The sequence below is a fragment of the Myripristis murdjan genome, chromosome 12 (assembly GCF_902150065.1).
Source record: "Myripristis murdjan chromosome 12, fMyrMur1.1, whole genome shotgun sequence".
Classification (NCBI taxonomy): domain Eukaryota; kingdom Metazoa; phylum Chordata; class Actinopteri; order Holocentriformes; family Holocentridae; genus Myripristis; species Myripristis murdjan.
The window spans coordinates 30,808,666-30,830,060 of record NC_043991.1 but is presented as its reverse complement, the minus strand read 5'-3'; the positions used below and the strand labels follow the sequence as shown (position 1 = coordinate 30,830,060).

Genomic DNA, 21,395 nt, shown 5'->3' with positions numbered 1-21,395 from the left:
TGACATTTCCATTACTGCATACATGTAGTCTCTCTAATATCCTTCTTGGCCAGATTTTTAAGATGAAAATTGGATTTGACTAAAAATATTTGCATCTATTTCAGTTTTCTGTCTGAATTCCTTGAATGACCGGTACTGTGTCTACAGTTCTCTCAGTTGACAGACAAAGCCACATCATACAGATCCCATGTATCCCTTGAGTGTGTTCATTCTACATTAGTCTGGAATGCAGACCTCTGCCTTCAACTTGTATGTCAGAGTGGCTAACGCTTTGAGACTGGCTCATCATCTCCTCTCTGGATTTGAAGTTACAAGCAGCAACAGTTCAGAGTGCCAGAAGGGTACTCAAGTACGATTTATTGAGCAATCTTTTTCATGCTGTTGTGATATTCCTCACTTGTTACTATAATTTCATATTTCTGCATTACAACTTTCTGTTAGTTTTAGGTGAGTTTAGGATCCTCTAGGTTATATATACACATTTATTTTTTCCCTAGGGTTTTGAAATTCTTTATTTGGAATAACCCTGTGAGTGGTACCATCTCATTTTCAAGGGGGTCCTCATCAACAAGAATTCTGTTCAAGCACGGTTACACACAGCATTTAATAGAAAAACAAAGATGACAAGATGAAACCAACCAAATGTGACCCCAAAATGCAAACAAACAGACAAACAAAAACAAGAAATCTCATAATAAGAAATATAAAATCAGGAAAATCACCAGATCACACTCCAAGCAGAGCTTGAAAATGATTGTTCTATCATAGCCTGTTAATGTCAATTATAGCATTAAGTAAATTTAAGTATAAAACATAACTTTTTTTTTTTTTTTTTTTTTACATTAGTTTTGGCTTTTGTGTTAGATTATGTGAAATTGTAGGCCATGCATTTTTTGTGCAGTGAAGGTATTTTTCCGGTGTAAACCAATTCTTTGTAAACTTTCCTGTTTTCCTGTTTCCTCTGCATTTGTATTTTGTATGACATGTGAATAAAGGACAGCGCCAAGGTGTACTGACCATATTCCTGGGATTATAGAATTCTCCGGGTAATTCATGATGGATATTGACTGTTTCTGAGTCTTAAAAGACTTAAATAGTATGATTGCTTTCATTTTAACATGTGAAATTGCCTTAAATTTTCTCTTGATCAGCTATAATTTTACTTTTTTTCCCCAGACTGTAGCACAATGTCACAGCCGTGTTGTATATCTGCTGGCTGCAGCTTCACAGTTACATCACATGGATATTGAGTGAAATATTCAGTTCCTAAGATGCCATTGTTATATGGCTCACCGTTAAATGGAACATGTCATGAGTATCATTTTATACACACTTCCCTGTAATGCAGCAGCACATAGTTGGGATCTTTGCAAGCCTTTGGATCTCCACTAGAATTTAAAATGAAGTTGTGTGAGTTTAAACAAAGCTCAGCCACGCAGCAGTCACAAACCCACTTGTTGGAGAGGCGCAGCTGGAGAGGTTAAAACAATGTCAGATATCGTCGCCCTGACCAGATACCCTGCATGCAAAGCATTTGAAAGCTGCTCATCATCTGGCCTTTGGCATTTTGCCCTGAAAAAGCCTCCTATGCCTTCAACTCAGCAGTGAGTCTCACATCAGCAGGGCTTAATGAATCCTACAGCCTAATCCTGTGCAGCCTATTCCCAGCAGAGGTGTCGGCATCCGGTGACTACAGCGTCTGGACTCGGTGAGGTCAGCCCATGCATGTTCAGTACAGTCATCTCCCTCCTTTAGTTGCTGGTTAAAGACTGAGTTTTGGGTTGGGGACATAGCATCACCACTCATTTTACTGTTCAGGCTGTTGAAAGATCCAATATCTCGCTGTCTTGTTCTGAAGTTGCACCCTGCATTTTGTTGCGTATCATTTTCTTAGAGAAATGATTGGAAACTGGTAAAAACAGTATATTCTTGCAACCTCAGGACTACAGCGTGGCCGTTGAGCTGTGTGACTAATGAGAGCTGTTTTTCTAAGCACCAGGAAAAAAAAAATCAAGGTATGATATAAACTAGAGGTAGTGTAGTCTCCATTTAATGACTCACTCTGCTTGTACCGCTGCCATTTTCTCATCAGCATTTACATATCGTCTTTGCATGATGGAAACATCCCTAGAGCACCTTGACTTACAGCTCAGTGTCATTTTACAGCTAGCTTTTGTTTACTGTGTAACCCTGGGCTCAGTACTCAGGAATGCACAATAGGAGCAGGTACCACAATTTGGAAGCCGTACCTAAACTATTCTCACACAAATTTTCATCCCTAACTAGTACATCGCGCTCATGTGTAAACAACCTTTTCATCCAGCCGGGCAAATTAGCAGGTCAGGATACCAAGAGACACGTTCATTTAATAGAAACAAGTTTAATTCTGTAAAAAGTTATAAAATGAATATTGTACAAAAATAAAGTTTGCTGAGAGCTTTGGTTCTGTAACATAAAACACGTGAGACAACATGAAAGGTTTTTCACAGAGGTGTTAACACGGAGTGAAAACAAATGCAATCCCTTCTCAACATTAACACTGAAGTTTCCCTTCACCTTTTCGCTTGATTACCTCTGCTTCAAAACGGAGAACAATGCAAGAGACAGTTGAGCAAAATCACCATGCAGATGAGAGGGCTACTGGTCATGGTTTACACACTTTAATTTATGGTATAGAAGAATAGCGAGCATCTCTGAGGGCCAGAAGGCTGCTGGGAAGTCTCCTTAATGCACATTCGCATCTGGAAAGGCTTATAAATGAATCAGTTGTTAAAGGGGAAGATGATCCAATTGATGAGGTATGCTGTGATAAAAGCTAGAGTGTCTTTTTCTGCAGTGTTTGGCCTCAATTCCTCTTGATGCAGTGGATTTGTTCTGTGTGTGCAGGGGGGATTACACAGTAAAGCTACTGTTGGGTGGGCCCAGATACCTTGGTCCCTAATCCGTGGTAACATTAAGACCTACCCGAGGGCTTTCAGGGTGCCACTTAAAACTCTCCCCTCCACAGGGACCTGATATGGGCACAGCAACGTGCCTTTGACGAGTTTTCCCGTAACGTTCACTAAACAAGCTATTGCATAAAGAAAGCACACTTAGCCTCCCCCGCTCTCCCCTCAGTAATTCCAAAAATGTCTCCTTTTGTTGAAATGTCTCCTATTTAGACCTTTACATCAGCTCCACTACAATGGCCATAGCTAGATCTTCCTTAAATGGTCCTTAACGTTAACGTGTCTTTGCCAGGGGGAATATTTGGTTAAGCCTTACATTAGAGGATCACTTTCAAATCCCCTGTCAGTGGGTAAGGCCTGTCTGTCACAGCCAGGCCAGAAACACAGGCAACCCCAGGGAGCTTTAAACCCAACAGGACAGTAACCACCGCAAAGCCTTTGCTCAGACTTGGTGCAAGGCCAGGCTGGAGTTTCAGGTAACATACTCATGGAGAGGCACACCAGCAGCTTCTGCACTCTGTAACTCAGAGGAAAGATCCTCAAAGGCACCTACTGATCTTCAAAAGGTCCTCATTTCTTGCACCACAGCACCTACTACCACTTTAATCTGGACAGCAAGTTTTGTTGCAAAGTACATTAGTCGTAATTACTTAAAGATTCAGTCTATACCACCACATAGCTCGTTTTGTTATGCAGGCAGGTCAAATCTGTCTGTAGTGATGTTGAATGAATTGCTCCAATCAAATCCAATGTTGTTAACTATTTTGTGAAAATAACGAGAGGCAAAGATGTGTATGATTTCTTGTAAACAGAAAATGGTATGTGATATTTGGGCTGGGAGTCTCTACACAGGTGCTGTGAGGAGTGAGCAGCATCTGTCTCATTCCCCCGAGACCCACAAGTCCTGAACGTGCCGGCGTGATACTCTGGAAAATGAGGTGAATGGTCAAAATAAAATTGTCCATGAGAACCCTCAAAATGATGTCAAGCAAGAGATCAGTTTAGTTGAAAAGCTTATATTGGTCCCCTCCTCTGTGTTTCTCTGTCTGACACACCGAAACTCCATACCTAATGAGTTTTTAAAAAAAAAAATCAGTGATGTTCTGGACTCAGCCGTACAACGGCATATTAGTGCCATTGTAGGGAGAAAAAAAAATTACAGAGCCTGGGGAAGGGGGGTAATATTCCGAAAAATTCCAAGATTAAAGTCGTGAAATTACAAGAAAAAAAACTTGAATATTCTCTAAGATTGAAGTGGTACGTTTTTGAGAAAAAACTGACAAATTTATGAGAAAAAAACTGAAAAATTCTGAGGTCATAAAGTTGCAAATTTACAAGGAAAAAAACTCAGAAAACTATTTTTTTTCTACTATGGGATTTAATAAGAAAGACATCCTGGTGGTTTCCTAAATCCCATTGCAAAGCAGGATTTGATGAGGTGATCCGCTGCAGGCCTGATATACGGCTGATCCAGCCTCGCAAAGTGAAGTCATGTGATTCCTCCACCAAACAGTAAAAGACAAACTACTTTTCCGAGTTTTTTTCTCATAAATTTGTGACTTTATAATCCCATAATCCCCAATTTTTCTCATAAATGTAAAACTTAACTCTCACAAATTGTTGGGTTTTGTCTCAGAATATCATCCCCCTCCCCCAGCTCCATAATTTATATTTTTTTCCCCCACAGTCGCCCCAATGTGCCGTCATACAGCCATGGGTGTGGATTAAGATTCTCTGGAATTTAAGTGAAGCGGTTAAGCATTAGATTCTGAAGGTGAGACTGTCTAGCGGTGGCTGCATCTCAATTCTGGTTCAACTGATTTAAATTTTCTTTTAAAAAAAAAACATGCTCCATTTTGGCACCATCCAGGACAAAAACAAAGCTTTTAAATAAATAAGAAAAACAAACATTTCTTTCATAAAATGGATTGCAATAAATAACAATAAGTTAATTCAATTTTAATAAATACACCTCTTACACGCACATATATATATATATATGTATGCATATATATATATATATATATATATATATAGTAAATGATTGGAGTTTACATAGATGCGTTGCACCATAAAGTCTTTGCTGAACCCCGTTGTGGTTTTTCTCATCCCTTGGCTCTGAATGTAAACGTCAACATCCAGACTACGCTGTGGAAGTGATTTGGACTTTAGCTGGAAACACTCCTCCCAGAAAAACATGGGAATATCTGAACATGGGATTACTCAGAGTAGAGTTCTGCCTCATTCTCACCTTTAAGAAACAAGGTTGGCAACTCTGGAAGTGTAACAGTACTGTTTCATCTGCAGATGGGTATACATGTGATACAATTCTGCATGTGTCAGATTTAATCATCAAAATACTGCTCTGGGGTTCTGGGGGACTGAACACAGAAAATCAAAAAGAACAGGTTCCTTTGGATGGGCTGTCTTTCAGATGATATGACTAATGCAAGTTCACAGAGATGATTTCTCTATACTCACCCAGGATACCATGCGTTCTTGTTTGCTTTGTGAGCTGCATCAATTTGACTATTAACTCATATCAGGAAAGTTAAGAGACCTTTCACTCCCTTGTCATCCAAATGCATTACCCCAATGCCCCATATCCAAGAACGTCCCCTGGTTTTAGGATGGAGCACCAGCCTCTAAATGCATTTCTTGCATCCCCTGCATCAGTGGTCATGTCTGTCAGTTTGGGACCTGTAGGTGACTCCGTCAGACACAGCCACACTTCCTGGCAGAATGCTTCTTCAATGTGTGATACACCACATTGTCGTCCAGGAAGGATAAGTCATCATCGAACGCTATCGGTCGACAGCAGGTGCGAGAGGGCGTGTCCTTGTCCAGCTTCTTGTTGTGAGTGAGGTTGTTGAGTATCTTGTCGTAGTTGGTCTCCGCCTCGACACAGGGGCCACTGCAGTACCGGAAGATCAGCTCCTCTTTGGTCCGGTAGCCGAGCCCCAAGTCTGTCACATTGAGATGGACCTCCTTTAGCAAACAGCCACGAGTCTGCACTGAAGTCCTCTCCCGCCCTCTCTCGCCCCGGCCTCCTTTCCCACCTCGACTCCCCCCACGCCCCCGACCCTTCCTTCTGTCTCCGTGTCCTACTCCCCTCCCTGCTCCTCCTGCACCTCCTGTGTTTGATGCGCCCCTCTGTCTCTGCTCCCTTCGTCCGCTCGGCTCTGATGATCTCCGGAGTCTGCCAATGGTAGCCTCAATAAAATCCATTACATCATCAAGCTGCCCCGGATAGGGGCCCGTGATGTCGTCTGGAAAAGAAAGAAGGAAGTGCTTTACTGATGAAGCCAGTATCAAAGTAAGAATTGCAACAATAACATGGTAGTTTACTCAGCGATAGTTTGTGTGCAATCACAAAGTGTATTGGCAGATCAAACTTTCCTGATCCCTCAAGTGATGTAAGGGAAGTAAGCCAATTATGAATGAAAAGTATGAAAATTGCAAGTGAATTACATTATGATGGTCTAAAGTGTAACCTTACATTCTGTGAGGGGGGTGTGCCCCACCCAATACTGAGATAATACCAATCTGTTTTCCCAATATACAGTAGAAAATATATTTCTATCTTTGGAACAGAAGGTCATAAAGACTGACATGCTCAGCGTCCCCGAAACCCCCCAGATGGACGCTGGTTCCAAGTCACTAGGAGTTCAATAGGAGGGGTAGCCACTGTCTCAGAGAAATCACAGACTAGTCCTTTAAATGTGAATTCAAATGGCCAGTGTAATCCTCAAAACTATGTTCTAAATGTGTGAATTTCCATATATAAATATCACAGAATTGTGGGAAAAGCTCTTTCAAAAATTCTGGGGGAGGGCTTTTCATTTGGACCCCCCCAGTGCCTGTGCCATGGTTATCTTGATGATGATGTGCATTCTGAGTCAAACAATAGAATAAATGAAATTTTGTACAGAATGAGAAAATATATGTGAAAAAGATATGTGGAAAATATCTCTATATTTGTCATGTATAATAAATGAGAATATATGAGAATAGGAAAAAAATGAATGTAGTGCATGTGTACGGGATGTGCAAGGGCTGCTGAGGGCAATAAGTATGTATAAAATCTGCAAATTATATTTTTTGTAAAACAATATTCATCTTATCAAATATAGACAACTGACAGACATAGATGTGTACACGAAATACAGAAATGAATATGAGCATTGCTACCCATTCAGTTCAGCATACAATCCAAATGGAGATACCTTATGTATGGAAACAATCATTTGCAAAGGAGCGTGTGCATTGCCTGCTCTCATTATCACAACATGTTCATAGATGGAGGTAGCATGTGCACTGAAATGTGTCTGGAAGTATGCGCTGACTCACATGCACAGAATGTCCATAAATATTCCGAAATGTGCAGATCAGAAACTGGGCAGGCTGATTTATAGATTAATGGAGAGGAAAGGAATGCGCAAAAGTCCAGTGCATGCCAGGATGTTTTGTAGCGTGCACAGACGCCCTGCTGCATGACAGGTACAACTGTACAGTCAACACAACAGAGCGCCTAAAGCAGTTTCTGCTGCATTGTAAGGGGATACTGAAGGTGTGGTCATGAGGTCCTGTCAATTCAGTGTGAAGGCTGGTTTTGTTACAGCGAAAAAGAAAAAATGCCACACTTGTACTGGTGAGGTTTTACAACTACAGGTAATGCACAAGTAGTGTTAATGCACATATTTATATTTGTACATAATGGACATATATTTTCACAACTACAGTTAATACAAGTAGTATTAACGCCCATATTTATGCATAATGCACATACTTTTTTAAACAAATTTTCAAGACAAATTTTTCCATTTTTTATTTCTTTTTCTATTTCTTATGATTTAATTCTTCTCTGCAGAATTTGAGCAACTACAGCTGATCCAATTTCCCCTCAGGGATCAATAAAGTATTTCTGATTGTGATTCTGATCTTCGGGCAACAATGCATCATAATCATAAAGGAACATTATTTTGAAATGACTCAGTTAGTAGAACACTAATCATTACCTGTGCATGTGTGCGTCTGCGCATGTGTGTGTGTGAGTACTCCTGTGTGTGCTAATATATCGGGTAAGCAGAGTGTAATGTGTGACAGGTGGTGGTGTCATTAACACAGCCTCTCTATGGCAGTGTCACCTATCTCTCCTGTCGTACCTGGATCCCTAGCAGGGCACTGGTCATCTGATCCTCTAAGCTCCACGGCTGATTGGGCCGCCAACTCGTATATCAGGTGAACTGGGGCCAATCTGTTTAGACACACCTGCCCTTTGATTTAGACACCTCCTATTGTGTGTCAGCTGAGAGGCAGGGTTGCCATATATTGTACACCTGCTGACAGACTGCACAAGCTCGCTATGGTAGCAGAATGATGTGATTCATGGCAAAACTTAAGCTACAATATTTTGCCCGCTCTTTGAAGAACCAATATGAGAAAGTCTTCAAAACCAGCACTGTAACACCAAAAATTCAAGTATAAATTATTATATGCAACATAATCCTTGTCTTAGTTTTAGCGAGACAGTTTGGCAGGCACTCTACGGCACTATACTGTCTCTCTGCACTCCTGTCTGCAGAGCGAGTCCCGTGTCTTTCCACTGACATTGCACAAAAAAACAAAAGGTTGATCCTCTCACTGGGTTGCAGTGTTATTTACACTGTTAGTGCATACTTAATGGTCTTGGGTTACAGAGATCAGTGATGTCACTACGGTCCAAACAGAGTATGAGGTGACAGGACAAACATTTCTGCAAATGTTCCATTCCTTATCTAGTTCTTGGCCTAGTTTACTACTGTGTAAAGACAATACAGTGTCACACATATCTAAACAAAATGAATTCCTACCCACTGTCGTTGTTAAATTTAACATAAACACAGTGGTCTCACTTGATAGTTCAAACTCTCATCGGTCGGTTCAGAACGCCTCTTCTAACTCACTTAGAGGGGGAAAGGGCCATGATTTCTGGATTTGGCAGATGGGTAAAGGCCATGGGTCTCCGAAACACAGAGAGGCGGAGGTGAACATAAACAAGTCAGCAGAGGAAATGTGGACACTAACCTCCGTTTGGGAGTGGAGGCTGTTCTCACCATCTTATTCCTGCTGCCATGCATGTTTTGACACCAGCATGAAGCAAAACACAGCAGGCGTGAAAGAGAATGAAATGCGTCTGCTACGTCGGCAACCTGCCTCTCATCGGGCCTTATGCATGTTGGGCTGTCCAAGAGTGGATCAGCCCACTTGGCTATCACGTGTAAACATGACAGTTATAAAAAGCAATTAGTCAAAAAAGTGAAAGTGTGTCACCAGCAGAGCAAGAGTAACATTTGTTTACCATCAGCATGAATATCTAAATTTCTCTGCTCTAAAAAGCTGCATTCCATGGGCGCTATGTGTTGAAAATGCATTCCTCTCACAAGTCAACACATGGTAGTACCTGGCAATAACATCAAAAGACTTAAAAATTACCCCCCTCCCATAGTATTTATGCCTCGCTGGTTAAGATTACAGTTCCAATTTGCATTTTGTTTTATGGAGGTTTGAACAAACTGACAAGTTCTGACTGATGTTTTAATGCATTGAATTAGACAGAACTTTGCTTGCAGCACGACCCTCATGTGGGCCAATCAAGCACCATTCAAGTGACTGCCTATCACCGTGACTGTGCATCACAAAACACTGTGTCAAAACATATTGTGTGCCTTACACTGATCCTCCATAGAGATTTCCTGCAGGCTGCGGTCTTCACGCTGGAACTGCGGCTCTACTTCCTCCACAGACAGGGACCCAGAATCAGTGTAGCCTCTGGGAAAATAAGTTCTCTTGGCTGGCTGAGGGTTTTGGTAGAGAGGCCTTGTAGCAACAGAGCTCAGGAGCAACAAACACGTGGCCAAAACATCCCATAACTTCATTTTAGACTCAGTTCCTCTGAGGAAAGCTGCAAAAAATAGCATAGGACATTTCAGCTGAGAGAGCCATTTAAATTACAAAACAAATCAATGCAAGCAAAAGATAATTTGCAAAGAAACTAATCAATTTAGTGAAAGTCTGGGAAAAATAACTATTACTACTACTACTACTACTACTAAATGATATTGCTGTTTGTGTGCCTTGATCTTTGTTGACTGTTGTTTTTTTGTTGTGATTATTACTTTACTTCTTGTATTTATTTCATGCATTTTTAACATTGTACTTATTTTATTCATTTTTAACTGTACAGCACTTTGGTCAACTTGGGTTGTTTTTAAATGTGCTTTATAAATAAATTTGATTGATTGATTGATTGAAATAAATAAATAAATAATACTGATAATAATAATAATAATAATCATAATCATAATCATAATAATAATAATAAATACACACTCAAGTCCTCTATACTGATGTCAGTAACATGTTTGAAACTTAAGCCCACTGGGTCCACACATGCACTTCTGCTCGTGCTGTATTACCAACTATCTGTCATCATGAGGCTTTGATCATTCACTTTGTCACATGGTGTTTGTTGTGGATCACAGAGTGGAGTCCATGAGAATGAAATGCAGTGAACAGGATCCCCATTGCTTCCCTTATTTGATTTGAATAATTTAAATTGTGGGAAGATAGCCATAAAATGTCCGGTACAAAAGGATTATTTCCTATTTGATCGCAAATATCAAATCAAAATGTCAAAATATGCCAAAAGTTACTTATTTATCGTCTAATAACAACTGGAATTATCGTGACTATTGCTGTACTGTACTACTGTAATAATATGAGAGGTTTTGCCACGGCAATGGAGCACAGAGGGTGAGCTTTCCACAAAGTGCGTTGGTTCCAGCACGCACCAAAGCACATTGGCAACGATAGCCTAAATAATGGTGTGAGTTGACCAGATGGCGATTCCCAAAGCTTACGTGACTCTTTCTAATGGCATGTTGAGTCTGCAGCAAAACTAAACAGCTATGCATGCATAAATAGTGGGCTTAAACAGGCTGCGAGCAAGTCCTAACAATTGTTTTTACAAATGCATAAAACTATAGTCTGCTTCTCATCTGGATCGACCATTTCGAAAGAAAATCCACTCCATAGGCTGCTGAGGAAAATATCTAAAAACGAGTAAACACACTGGTCTAGTGAATGTTATTCCTGCATGGGTGTCTAAAACTATCGAAAAACTTACACACCATTCAACTAATGGATAACAGTGCTCCATTTACCTTAAATAAGGCCCATGCAGACCTGAAACTAGTTGGTTATAAGTCCAAGCAGAAAAGACGACTCCTTTAATGTCCCAAGCTGAATCAGCTGTCCAGAGATTTATGAAGCCGAGATCTTCTTCTGACCAGTTCGCATTCATTGACAGTGTCCTCATGCAAAAAGGAGAAGCACCACATCAGGTGTGTTTTCATACTCTGCTGCAGCGCACCGAACCACGCGTCTTTCCTCACTTTGGAGTCCAAAGGTACGCAGTGCAGAGAGCGGACAAAGTGCTGCTGCGCGTCCCGGGGAGCGCAGCCCAAGTCGCTGATGAACTGGATGTTACGTTTCCAAGTTGGAAATCCGAGAGAGGTCCACCATCTCCGGCTGAAAGGAGCCCAATGAAGACATCAGCGTCTCCGGTGCGGAGGCGAGGCTCACCGCAGATGAAGACTATCTCTTTTCAAGAATGCAATAAACTGTAATGTGTTGACTGCCTTTTCATAGAACAGTTGACGCGCCGCTCGGCTGCATCCAGCGCGCGTTACTGCCGTGAACTGCGCTAGATTTTCATAATCGCCAACATCTGACGCTAACCTGATATCGTAACCAAGCGAGATGAGGGTGTTCATTCTCCATTTTCTCTAGTTCAAGTTGTGTCGCTAGTGGTAGATGGTTTTACACGTGCGGTGTCCTCACACTGGACCGGCGGGGCAGATGTGCAAGTGTCTGCGTACAAGAGCGTACCGAGCGCAGACGGCGGTTTGGAGACATTTATAGCCGAGTGCGCTCTGACGTTGGGAACGTTTGGTGCCCGCCCCTCTTTTGTAGATCTGTGCAAGAGAAAACAGTGAGTAACACAAGTCCGCACATCAGTCCAAAGTACCCCTGCAGCCCCCTGTGGAAGATCGCAGTTTTCAGATGTCTTGAGGATTATGTCACACATCCTCATGCCCTCGGATTCGATTTCAGTATGTGGAATGCGATTAGGAGATGTTCAGTTGCGACGCATGTTTCTAGTCCACTGATGTCCCCGCACTGCGCGCACTGGTGTCAGGTTCCCTCTGATGGTTACACTCAACGCAAATTAGGAGTCCCAGTATGCGTTTTTGCCAGAGCACATTTGTAAGTGCATGCGATGGGCATGTTGGTGATGGGTGACAACTTTGATCATTTGTGTTGTGCCTGTGTTGCCAATGGCAGTATGATCCACTCAAATTTTATTAGGCTTCTCAAGAGTTTAATTCACACGTAGGTTGATGCAGCTGGTCATTCAATAACCAGTGTCTTGTGATAGAGGGCCTGGGGCAACACTGCATTCACCACAAAAGAAAGACTCTAACCCATCTAAGACATGGCACCAGAGAAAGCCTTTCCATTAGCCCTCATGATTTACAAGCTTGAAAACCTTTCATCTTTTGCAGCATTGAGTTCCCTCAAGTTTACCCAATTGTTGAAGAATTCATGATTATGAGTAAGACGCTAAGGTTTTCCATACACTGAGGACTATAATTTCCAAGAAGAATTCTGATTTTCACTAAACATTTTAAGCACTGCTGAGGATAGTTGTTGACTAAAAGGATGGAAATCCTGCTCCTGAGACTTTAAATCCACAGTGGCTTACCTCAATTATTCATTGGTATTAAGGCTCACAGTTGTTTGCTCATGGAGTGAAACTTCATGTCAATACATGCGTTCTTTCAAGTATTTCTCTGCATGCCCTACCCATTTAAAAAGTATCACCATGGTGGTGAGCCAAGTCTTCAATAGGTTGTGTGGGGATTCCTCTCTGTCGTGTTCTCACATGGTTTTTATTGTATGGAACTGACAATTGCTAATAGGTCATCTGTCATAATACACAGCTCTCTGAATCCGTATAATCTGTTTTTGCGAGTGACAACTCTGTAACTTGGCTTGGATCCATTCTCCCATTCACAAAGCTTAATTGTTTTTACTGATGCTGAGTCTCTTGGGTGCATTATGTTATGCTGATGTCTGAAGATGCATTTTATAGTTTGAAGATGAATGCAATATATACACTTCGTGCCTCTGTTATGGTTCATTGCCTAGCTGTATAGGACTGTGTTCTCTTTTCCCTCCACTTTCCATCTAACATGTTTCTACTACATCTAAGTAATTTCTTGATATAAAGTAGCCTAATGTCCTATTGCCATGTACTGGTCTCTTCTTCTTCTTCTTCTTCTTCTTCTTCTTCTTCTTCTTCTTCTTCTTCTTCTTCTTCACATACCAGTTCAAGACATACGTCTAAGTGGCTGAGTGACATCTGTAAATACTGAATGCCACCCAGTAACCTCTCACTAGGATATGACTGGGGCTACATTTGCCCCCCAGTTTAGATCTTACAAGGAGGATTCACTGTAGCTGCCATGGTTCTCTCTGCCCTCATGACCACTGATGCATCTCACTGAGATTCAAACTGGGTTTTTTGACCCTGAATAAGAATAAGTAGTATAGAAAACAAAATAGTAAAAACAATACATCTGCCAACATCTTCACAATACACCTGATGAAAATTGACAAGGCTGACTCATATGAAAGCAGAGCTTTCCATACTGGAGACTCTGGGTGGGTCCTCAAGGTGATTTAAAGTGTAATGAGAGCATTTAGGCATTTTTGTGTGGGAGGAGGTGAGAATTTAAAGCCATAGGGTAGAACAGGAGAGGATCTACTTAACTTGTTGTGCTTTCACGTTTGCTTATGCCTATTTGTAGACCACATCCTGCAATTACAATTACACTTTACCCATCCAGCTGGAGAAACTGACATGATAGCCAAGCTTGTTTCCGTGTTTGAAGGGCCTGTTGTAAGCTGCAACTCATCCTGAGCAAAATGGTTAAAGTTTAATGTTAAAAGGCTTTATTTCCATTCTCAAGTACTGCTGATCCCTTTCTTTGAAAAGGCTGCAATTTCTTTTTAACTAAGGTGTGAATGCAGGTGGTAACCTCAGTATTACTTCACAGTGGTTGCTACTTCAATGTCAGTAATTGCTTTGAGAGTACATTCATTTCAATGGAGGAGATCTCTTTAGCCCTTCCACTTACTGTTGTCTTTCTGAAGAAAATTTTGAAGGCCTGGGAATAATTTTAGACCAAGTGACTTCAAGCAGTGCAATGAAGTGATGACCATGTCTCAGCAGGAAATATTTTCTTGACAGGTCTTGGGGTAAAACATTCATTTTCCCCCTACATTTAAAGCTGGTCATTTTGAATCTTAAATTTAATATTCATTCATCATACTTCATTTTTAAATGATTTACTGCATGTATCCAAGGAAGATCTCCAAGGCTTTAATTACTGTATAATACAATCCCAATTACATGTGAAAAAATATTTCTATAGCACTCAGTGTAATGCTCCAGGCAATTAATCAACAAGAAATCAGCCATGCATTGTCATGACAGCAAAATACATGTGAAGGAATATTCTAAACTCAAGATTTATTTCATAAAATCATTGATGGATCAAAGGATTGAGCTTATGTTTCAGCTAAACTGATGCATCAGGTCCATGACTATCCTCATTGTCACTGTAGTCAGTTGTTTGAGGCCATAAAACTTAGTTGATGAATGACTGTGTAATTGCAGAGGAGTTCAGGCAGGGCATATTTTTCCACGTCATTGCATCTGATGTTTCAGATTTGTGTGCCATGGCTTGCCTCGCTTAGTGCCCAGACAGACAGAAGCTGCATTGTTTATGGATGTCCAGAGTGGTGACTCTCAAGGTTTCCTCTGTGACCCTCCTCTGTCTGAATGTCTGATAGGGACAGAGTTGAGAAGATAATGGTCACCAAAAATAGAACCATTTTTCAAAGTTCCTTTATGTGAGAGCAGAGCACAGGCTGGGGGTGTCATACGTTCCCTGAGATGAATTGTTAATTCTTAAAGTGGCTATCATAAATATTAATTTGTTTGGGAGGAGAAACATGAGCAAGCTGAATGAATCACCAGCACATGGGGTGTGAGAAAGATACTACTCACTGAGACAGAGGAGCCCTCTTTCATTATTTGTGCCACTGTTGGGACAAACACCTCAATTTTTGATGGCAGGCGTCACAGAGCACCGATGGGCATACTGTTAAGAAAACAACAATCACTTTCATTACTGACAAACAATTCCAAAAAAAAAAAAAAAAAAAAAAAAAAAGCAAGACAAAAAAACGTGCCAAGGGATTTAGTAAGAGGGAAATCCTGGTGCTTTGAGCCCAGAATCACAATTTTCTCATCAGCATCTGGACTTTGAAGAGACATCGCTGTGACTTGGGCCAAGTAGAATTTGATGAGGTGATCAGCTGCAGGCCTGATACATGGCAGGCAGCAGCGTCTGCAGTGTGAGGCTCATCCAACCAAAGTTAAAGAAAAACTACTTTTCCAAGTTTTTGTTTTATAAATTTGTGACTTTATAATCTCAGAATTTTCACCTCTTTTTTTCCCCTCACAAATATACAAGTGTTTTTTTTTCGTAAAATGTTACCCATTTCCCCTGGCTCCATATTTTTTTTGGCCCTGGCACTCATCATATTTCCCCTTGGGGATCATTTAAAATATTTCTGATTCTGATTGTGATTCTGATACAAGATATGATGAGACAAATGTCATATGATATGTCTCCTCTTTGTATACTATGCTTACGTTGCTGTTTAGAAGTATCTGGGCATGTTCATGTGTTCATAATACGTCCAATAATGACTTTTTTTTTTTTTTTTTTTTTTTTTTAATCATTGTGTTAAAGGACATGGTGATATGACAAACAGCTCCCAGACTGTCCATGGTTAGGATAATGTGTTTTCACACTCTCGGTTACAGTAATTCAATGCTATGCGGGGCTCTTGACAAGGCTCACATATGTGGAGGATTATCAGGCTGGTATGGGGAATTCACATTTGCTTCACTATATCCTTGGAGTGGCCTGTATGTTCTTATATGTTTTATGATGTATATTGTATGAGATGTCAGGTCCAGGTGATGGGCAAATTAGCCAAAGGAAAAAAAAGAAAAGAACAAAAAGATTATAAATTTGAAAAATCAAAACAAAACAATGCAACAAATTGCATTTATAATTATTATATTTACAGGTCAAATCAGTGATTCAGAGTCAACATGAGACGTCTTGTGTTTAAGACTTGTGAAATGCATCTGAGCATAGCCTGATGCCAGCATTTAAGCCTTTGAAATCTGGGCAAATTTACTTGATATCTTTCAAAAATATGGGGAAAAAGAAGCAAATCAGTGAGAAAGGACCCGAAAGTGAGGAAGAAATTTGTAAACAATTACAAGAAAACAATCATACAATTAGAGAACAACAGCGGCACCTTACAGTTACCTGGTTGCCAGGTCAGCTCCCTGCACGTTCGAAGGTCAAAGAATACAGAAGTGACATTTTTCAAGCAATTACTGTTACCAGTGACATGTCCCTCCCAATCCTGGGGAAAGGGATAATGGTCCCCTCAAAAATCATTAAAAACAAAACTATATACTTGGGCTAATTATAGATGGAAAACAATATGTTTTTAAATTTAGAAAGATTGACACACCCCCAGTGGTTTTTCTGTTTTGATTATGATTCTCGTGTGTGTGTGTGTGTGTGTGTGTGTGTGTGCATGGAGAGAACTCTACTTGATCAGAGTTTGTGGTGGCCTGCCCAGTCCATCTCCTGCTTTCGCACCTGCCGCTGCAGCAGCCACCTCCTCTAATGCCTGTCTGTTCACAGAGGCAGGACGTCTGTGCCCAGCTCAAATCACAACTCCCTCAGTTCTTGACTGATTTTCAAGCGGTTTGCTTTGTTACAAATGTCATATGTTTATTTCTGCTAATGAATATGTTATTAATGATTAAGATTGATTTTCATACCAAAATACTCTGGTTTTTTTTTTTTTTAAGAGTTACCTCATGTAAATAGGTATGACATCATTTATGGTTCTGGTGGAATAAAGTTTCTATCTGCTCTTCTTGGGCTGTTAGTTCAGTGATTCTGGTGATGATCCAGGCCTATCTGTGGCTGAGGAAAATGTGAAAATGTGGCAAATAGGGGGCACTTTGGGCATCACTTTTTGCCCCCCTCCAAGAATTGCTGAAGGGAAAATTTTCTGTCTCTTGTTCCTCCCAACAAGGATTTGGAATATCCGCCCTGCACTGTCACAAATTGAGAAACAGTACCTCAGTGATTCACTGTTGCTTGCAATACATTCACTACAGTACATGTATTATACTCTATACACGCCATGCAGTGTGCCACATCTGCTGTAAACTAGTTCAACATGTCACTGTTCGTATTTCCAACTCACAGAGTCTGTGTTGATGACTCTGTGGTGGCTGAGGCAGTATGCACCACTCACAGGAAAAGAATTCAATCAACAGAACTTAATGAGAAAAAGAATGAATACAAACTGTTTCAGTACTTGTGCTGCTGTTTTCTTTATTATAAAATGAATTTTTTTTTATAGGCCTAATCTTCCTATACAAAATAACAAGATTTTTTTTTTTTTCACAAAATAAAAGGAATGCAAATAATTCATGTATTCTTAGGGAGCACTTGGCAAAATTTTAACAGCACAAAAAAGTGCAGCAATAACATCAATAACATTTATTAACGATAAACATGACAAACAATAGGCTAGTAGCCTAAATGTAAAACCAAATGTGATTAGTCAGCTCCTAATTCTTACACAGCATCATGGATGTGATACAATATGATACAATGTATTAAGATGTATTAGAGCAGAAGGCTACTTTATTTATTAATGATAAGCATTATAAAACAATTCACAGCACAATACAGTTGCAGAGTAAAGGTTATTTATTGATAAGGAAACATGATAAACAAGTGATTAAAAACAAAATAATATATAATACATAATGCAGTGGTATGGAAATGTTATTTACTGATAAGGAAGCATAATAAAAACAAATTATTTTCCACTTTAACACACATGATTTTTCCCCCTCACCTCCATTGCGTCCTTGCAATGGGGGTGGGTCCCAGCGCTGGAGGTGGGCCTGAGTCTGGAGCTCTGCTCTGCGGCGAGGCACTATTGACTGTGTATTCACAGCATGATACGGGAGCAGTGCTACGGCAGAAAACAGCTGCACTGTCTCAGAGATCAGGGAGCTGAAAAGAGCGTTGAAAGTGAAACTAAAACAAACGTGTTATTGTGCATCCATTAAAACAATTTTTCAGCTTTGTGTCGCTGCTCAAAATTGTGTTTTTTTTTTCAGTCTGTATCTACTTCATTCATGTTGAAGCAGTACACTCCCAGTGAAACTCATTCTCATGACAGGGAAGGAGTTAATGGACCGAACCTGGCGGATGCACTACATTTTCATACAGCAGCAAATACCACTATAGGGGTAAGAGTCTGACCTTTCACTTTAAACTCCTAAAAGCATAACCAAAATGTAATAAAAACCTGGACTACATGTTCAGATCACCCCAAAAACATGTGCTGAACACAGTCTGTTGACTGATATAAATAAGAGGTGGGAGAGCTGCATTTGTTAAATGTGACATGAGTTATTCAAATATAGTCATTATGGCATGTTATGTCACTATTTCTCTTTAGAATCAGAGAGTAGAGTATTTCAAAAAGTTTCAAACTATGTTTTATATCAAAAGTCATTCATAAACTATGTAGATTTCAATCAATCAATCAATCAATCAACCAGCTTCAAAAGTAACTAACTAACTAACTCTAGAATGTCATTTAACATGTAAATGAACTGCAAAATGATTGGGTGGGTACTGGGCTCTTGATACCTCAGACATTTGGCATGATGCTACATCTCTGAGTAAATTACAATACTGAATAGTGCCCAGAGTGCAGTGAGTGAATGAGTCTGATGTGGCTGCACAGCAGGTTAGATGCCACACTACAGTGCTCTGGGCTTGTATGCTGATCGTCCGGGACAAGGGCTTAGTGTTCTCCATCCTGTAGCTGTCTGCTGCTGGTGCACATGGCTGGTTGTGTGCCAGTTTGAGCTCAGCTGCCAGTCGGCGCACAGCCCTACATCATCTTTGGCTCAGAAAAGGGAAAGACAGAGGCAGGTAGTCAGCACCAACACAGGTAGATTCATATAGCTTTCATCTGATCCATTAGGACACGCTAACATTCAGATTTGGCCCGAAGCCAGATGCTCAGCCATTGTAGCGTTCAGTGTAGTATTTCCATCTGATTAGCTCATTGCTCAAGCGTTTCATGCGTATTTGTTGGCATCATTCACACATAGATTGCGGTGGGCACTTGCATGTGTGTGTGTGCGCATGCGTGCGTGTAAATGAGCATGCATGCATGCTATCAAAGTGCAGGCAGGACTATGACACTGTTATAAATAGAAGGGAGGAAGTGAGGAAGGTTAAATTTCTCAAACACAGACATAAAATCTGTAGAGAGGAGCCGTTTACAAGTCAAACAATCTATTTTTGACTTATCTTTACGTTATCTAAATGTTGTGATGTAACCCAGCAACAAGTGTGGATGTCAGACTACGGGATCACAGGGATTTATTTCATTTTCTATTTTATTTTTGTGCACAAAGATATGGTGCTCCTCTGCAGTCTGTTTTGATTCGCTGCAGCTAAGTCCTTTTGGTGATTATAAAGTTGAGATAACTCTGTGTCTTTCTCAGGGTCAATGCCAAACGCAGGCCTTTTATTACGGTGACATGGCCTGGTGTGACAGCGTGTTGTGTGATGAGCTCATTACTGGTCAAGGTTGAATTATCACCCCATGAGCAAATGGGAATCAGGTAAGCTTCCTCTTGCATGGACCGATGACTTCGTCAGGCCATGGTGGCAGCGATGGATTCAAGGTCCTTGAGGTGGAGCAGAGTGTAGATTTGATATTGAAGTGCATAAAATTTACAACACCGATCAAAGATTTTAATGAGCAGAAGCTTTGATGATATTTGGCTATTGAAAATATATGAAGTACAAATGAAAGTTTAGGGTTAGGGTTAGGGTTAGGGTTAGTATTTTTTCTGGGAAGTGTGAGGGACTGGACAGGTGGGATGCACTGTAGAAGCGGCTCTATCCCCAGGACCCTGAATGCATCAGGAGCTTCTGTGTTCAGCTGTCTGCAGGTAGAACTAGGTACGAAAGACGGAATGTCAGGAGCAGTGTGTGTGTTGTGTAGAGAGCCATGTTTATTGGGCCAGTACATGCACACACACACACACACACACACACACACACACATACACGTGGACACAGCAAGGGCATTTGTGGTTAGGCTGAGAAAGCCCCTTGGCCCGCTTAATTCAGCTCTCCATCAGCATTCACTGCACCCACTGGGCAGCCTGCATGCCTGGCTGCTGATAGGCTACCTGTCATGACTTTGACCTCTGACTTTCGACAGTTGTCAGAGACGCCCCTTCATCGAACAGGAGACATGTGGGATACCATCGCTCCTCCCCAAGGTGGCACAGTATCGGAGACTATTCCGGCTTTACGGTTTTGAGCACTCAAAGAGTATCCGCCGGGGCCTCCTCCGACTGCTGTTACTAAACAAACAGGCCTGGCAGAGTGTTGAGCAGAACCCTTGGGCAAAGATGAAAAGCTCCCCGGGGAAGGGAAATGATTACGCCGCTTGTTGTCCATTTGCTTTATGGGCTATCAGTTTACAGATCGGAGCAGTGCTATTTTGATGATAACCTCTAGCCTTCAGGCTCGCTCGCTTGCCGGGCCGCTTGCTAAATGCGTGGTGCACGGAGCTGGGTCTTGACTTTCACAACGCTTCCCTGTCCCCAATGTAACAAGGTCACACTAATTGGAGAAGGAAGTGCTGAGGATGTCTTTGGGGAGGGGCTGCAGGGTGAGGGAGCGATAGCAGAGAGGGTGAGATCCTGTTTCTGCTCTGGTTCCCTGTTCTAATCCAGAGCGGTATGTGTTGAGATCAGAGTAGGCCCCTCTCACTGTAGTCATCCGGTGGCACTGCAATGACACTTGCCAAGTCCATGCCTCTCCTACTGTTGCACATTCATAGTAAAAAGCACTCGGCCGTAGCCTGGCCTCCGCTCACCCTGGGAACCAGATTCATGGGGAGAAACTGGCGCTCGTGGTGAAGTGACCCACCAGAAACAGTCCATTTGAGGTCCTAACCTCTAAGACACATGGCACCAGACAGCTGTGTGTTCCCCTTGATGTATTTATGTCAGCCACTTACACAGACACTGAGACACACATGCACATGCCCAAGCACACACTTAGACATGTATATACTGACACTGATGACACTGATACACACACTCATATA

At 41.2% G+C, this 21,395-nt stretch overlaps 1 protein-coding gene across 1 annotated transcript; it reads right to left on the bottom strand.

Moving 5' to 3' along the window:
- Positions 1–5,009: 5,009 nt before the first annotated feature.
- gdnfa (glial cell derived neurotrophic factor a) lies at positions 5,010–11,309 on the bottom strand. The gene is made up of 3 exons (XM_030065297.1): positions 11,153–11,309; positions 9,661–9,891; positions 5,010–6,217 (listed from the first exon to the last, which is right to left on the bottom strand). Exons 2-3 carry the CDS (start codon positions 9,863–9,865, stop codon positions 5,664–5,666), a joined length of 759 nt encoding a protein of 252 aa, XP_029921157.1. The 5' UTR covers positions 9,866–9,891; positions 11,153–11,309; the 3' UTR covers positions 5,010–5,663.
- Between the last annotated feature and the right edge of the window lie 10,086 nt (positions 11,310–21,395).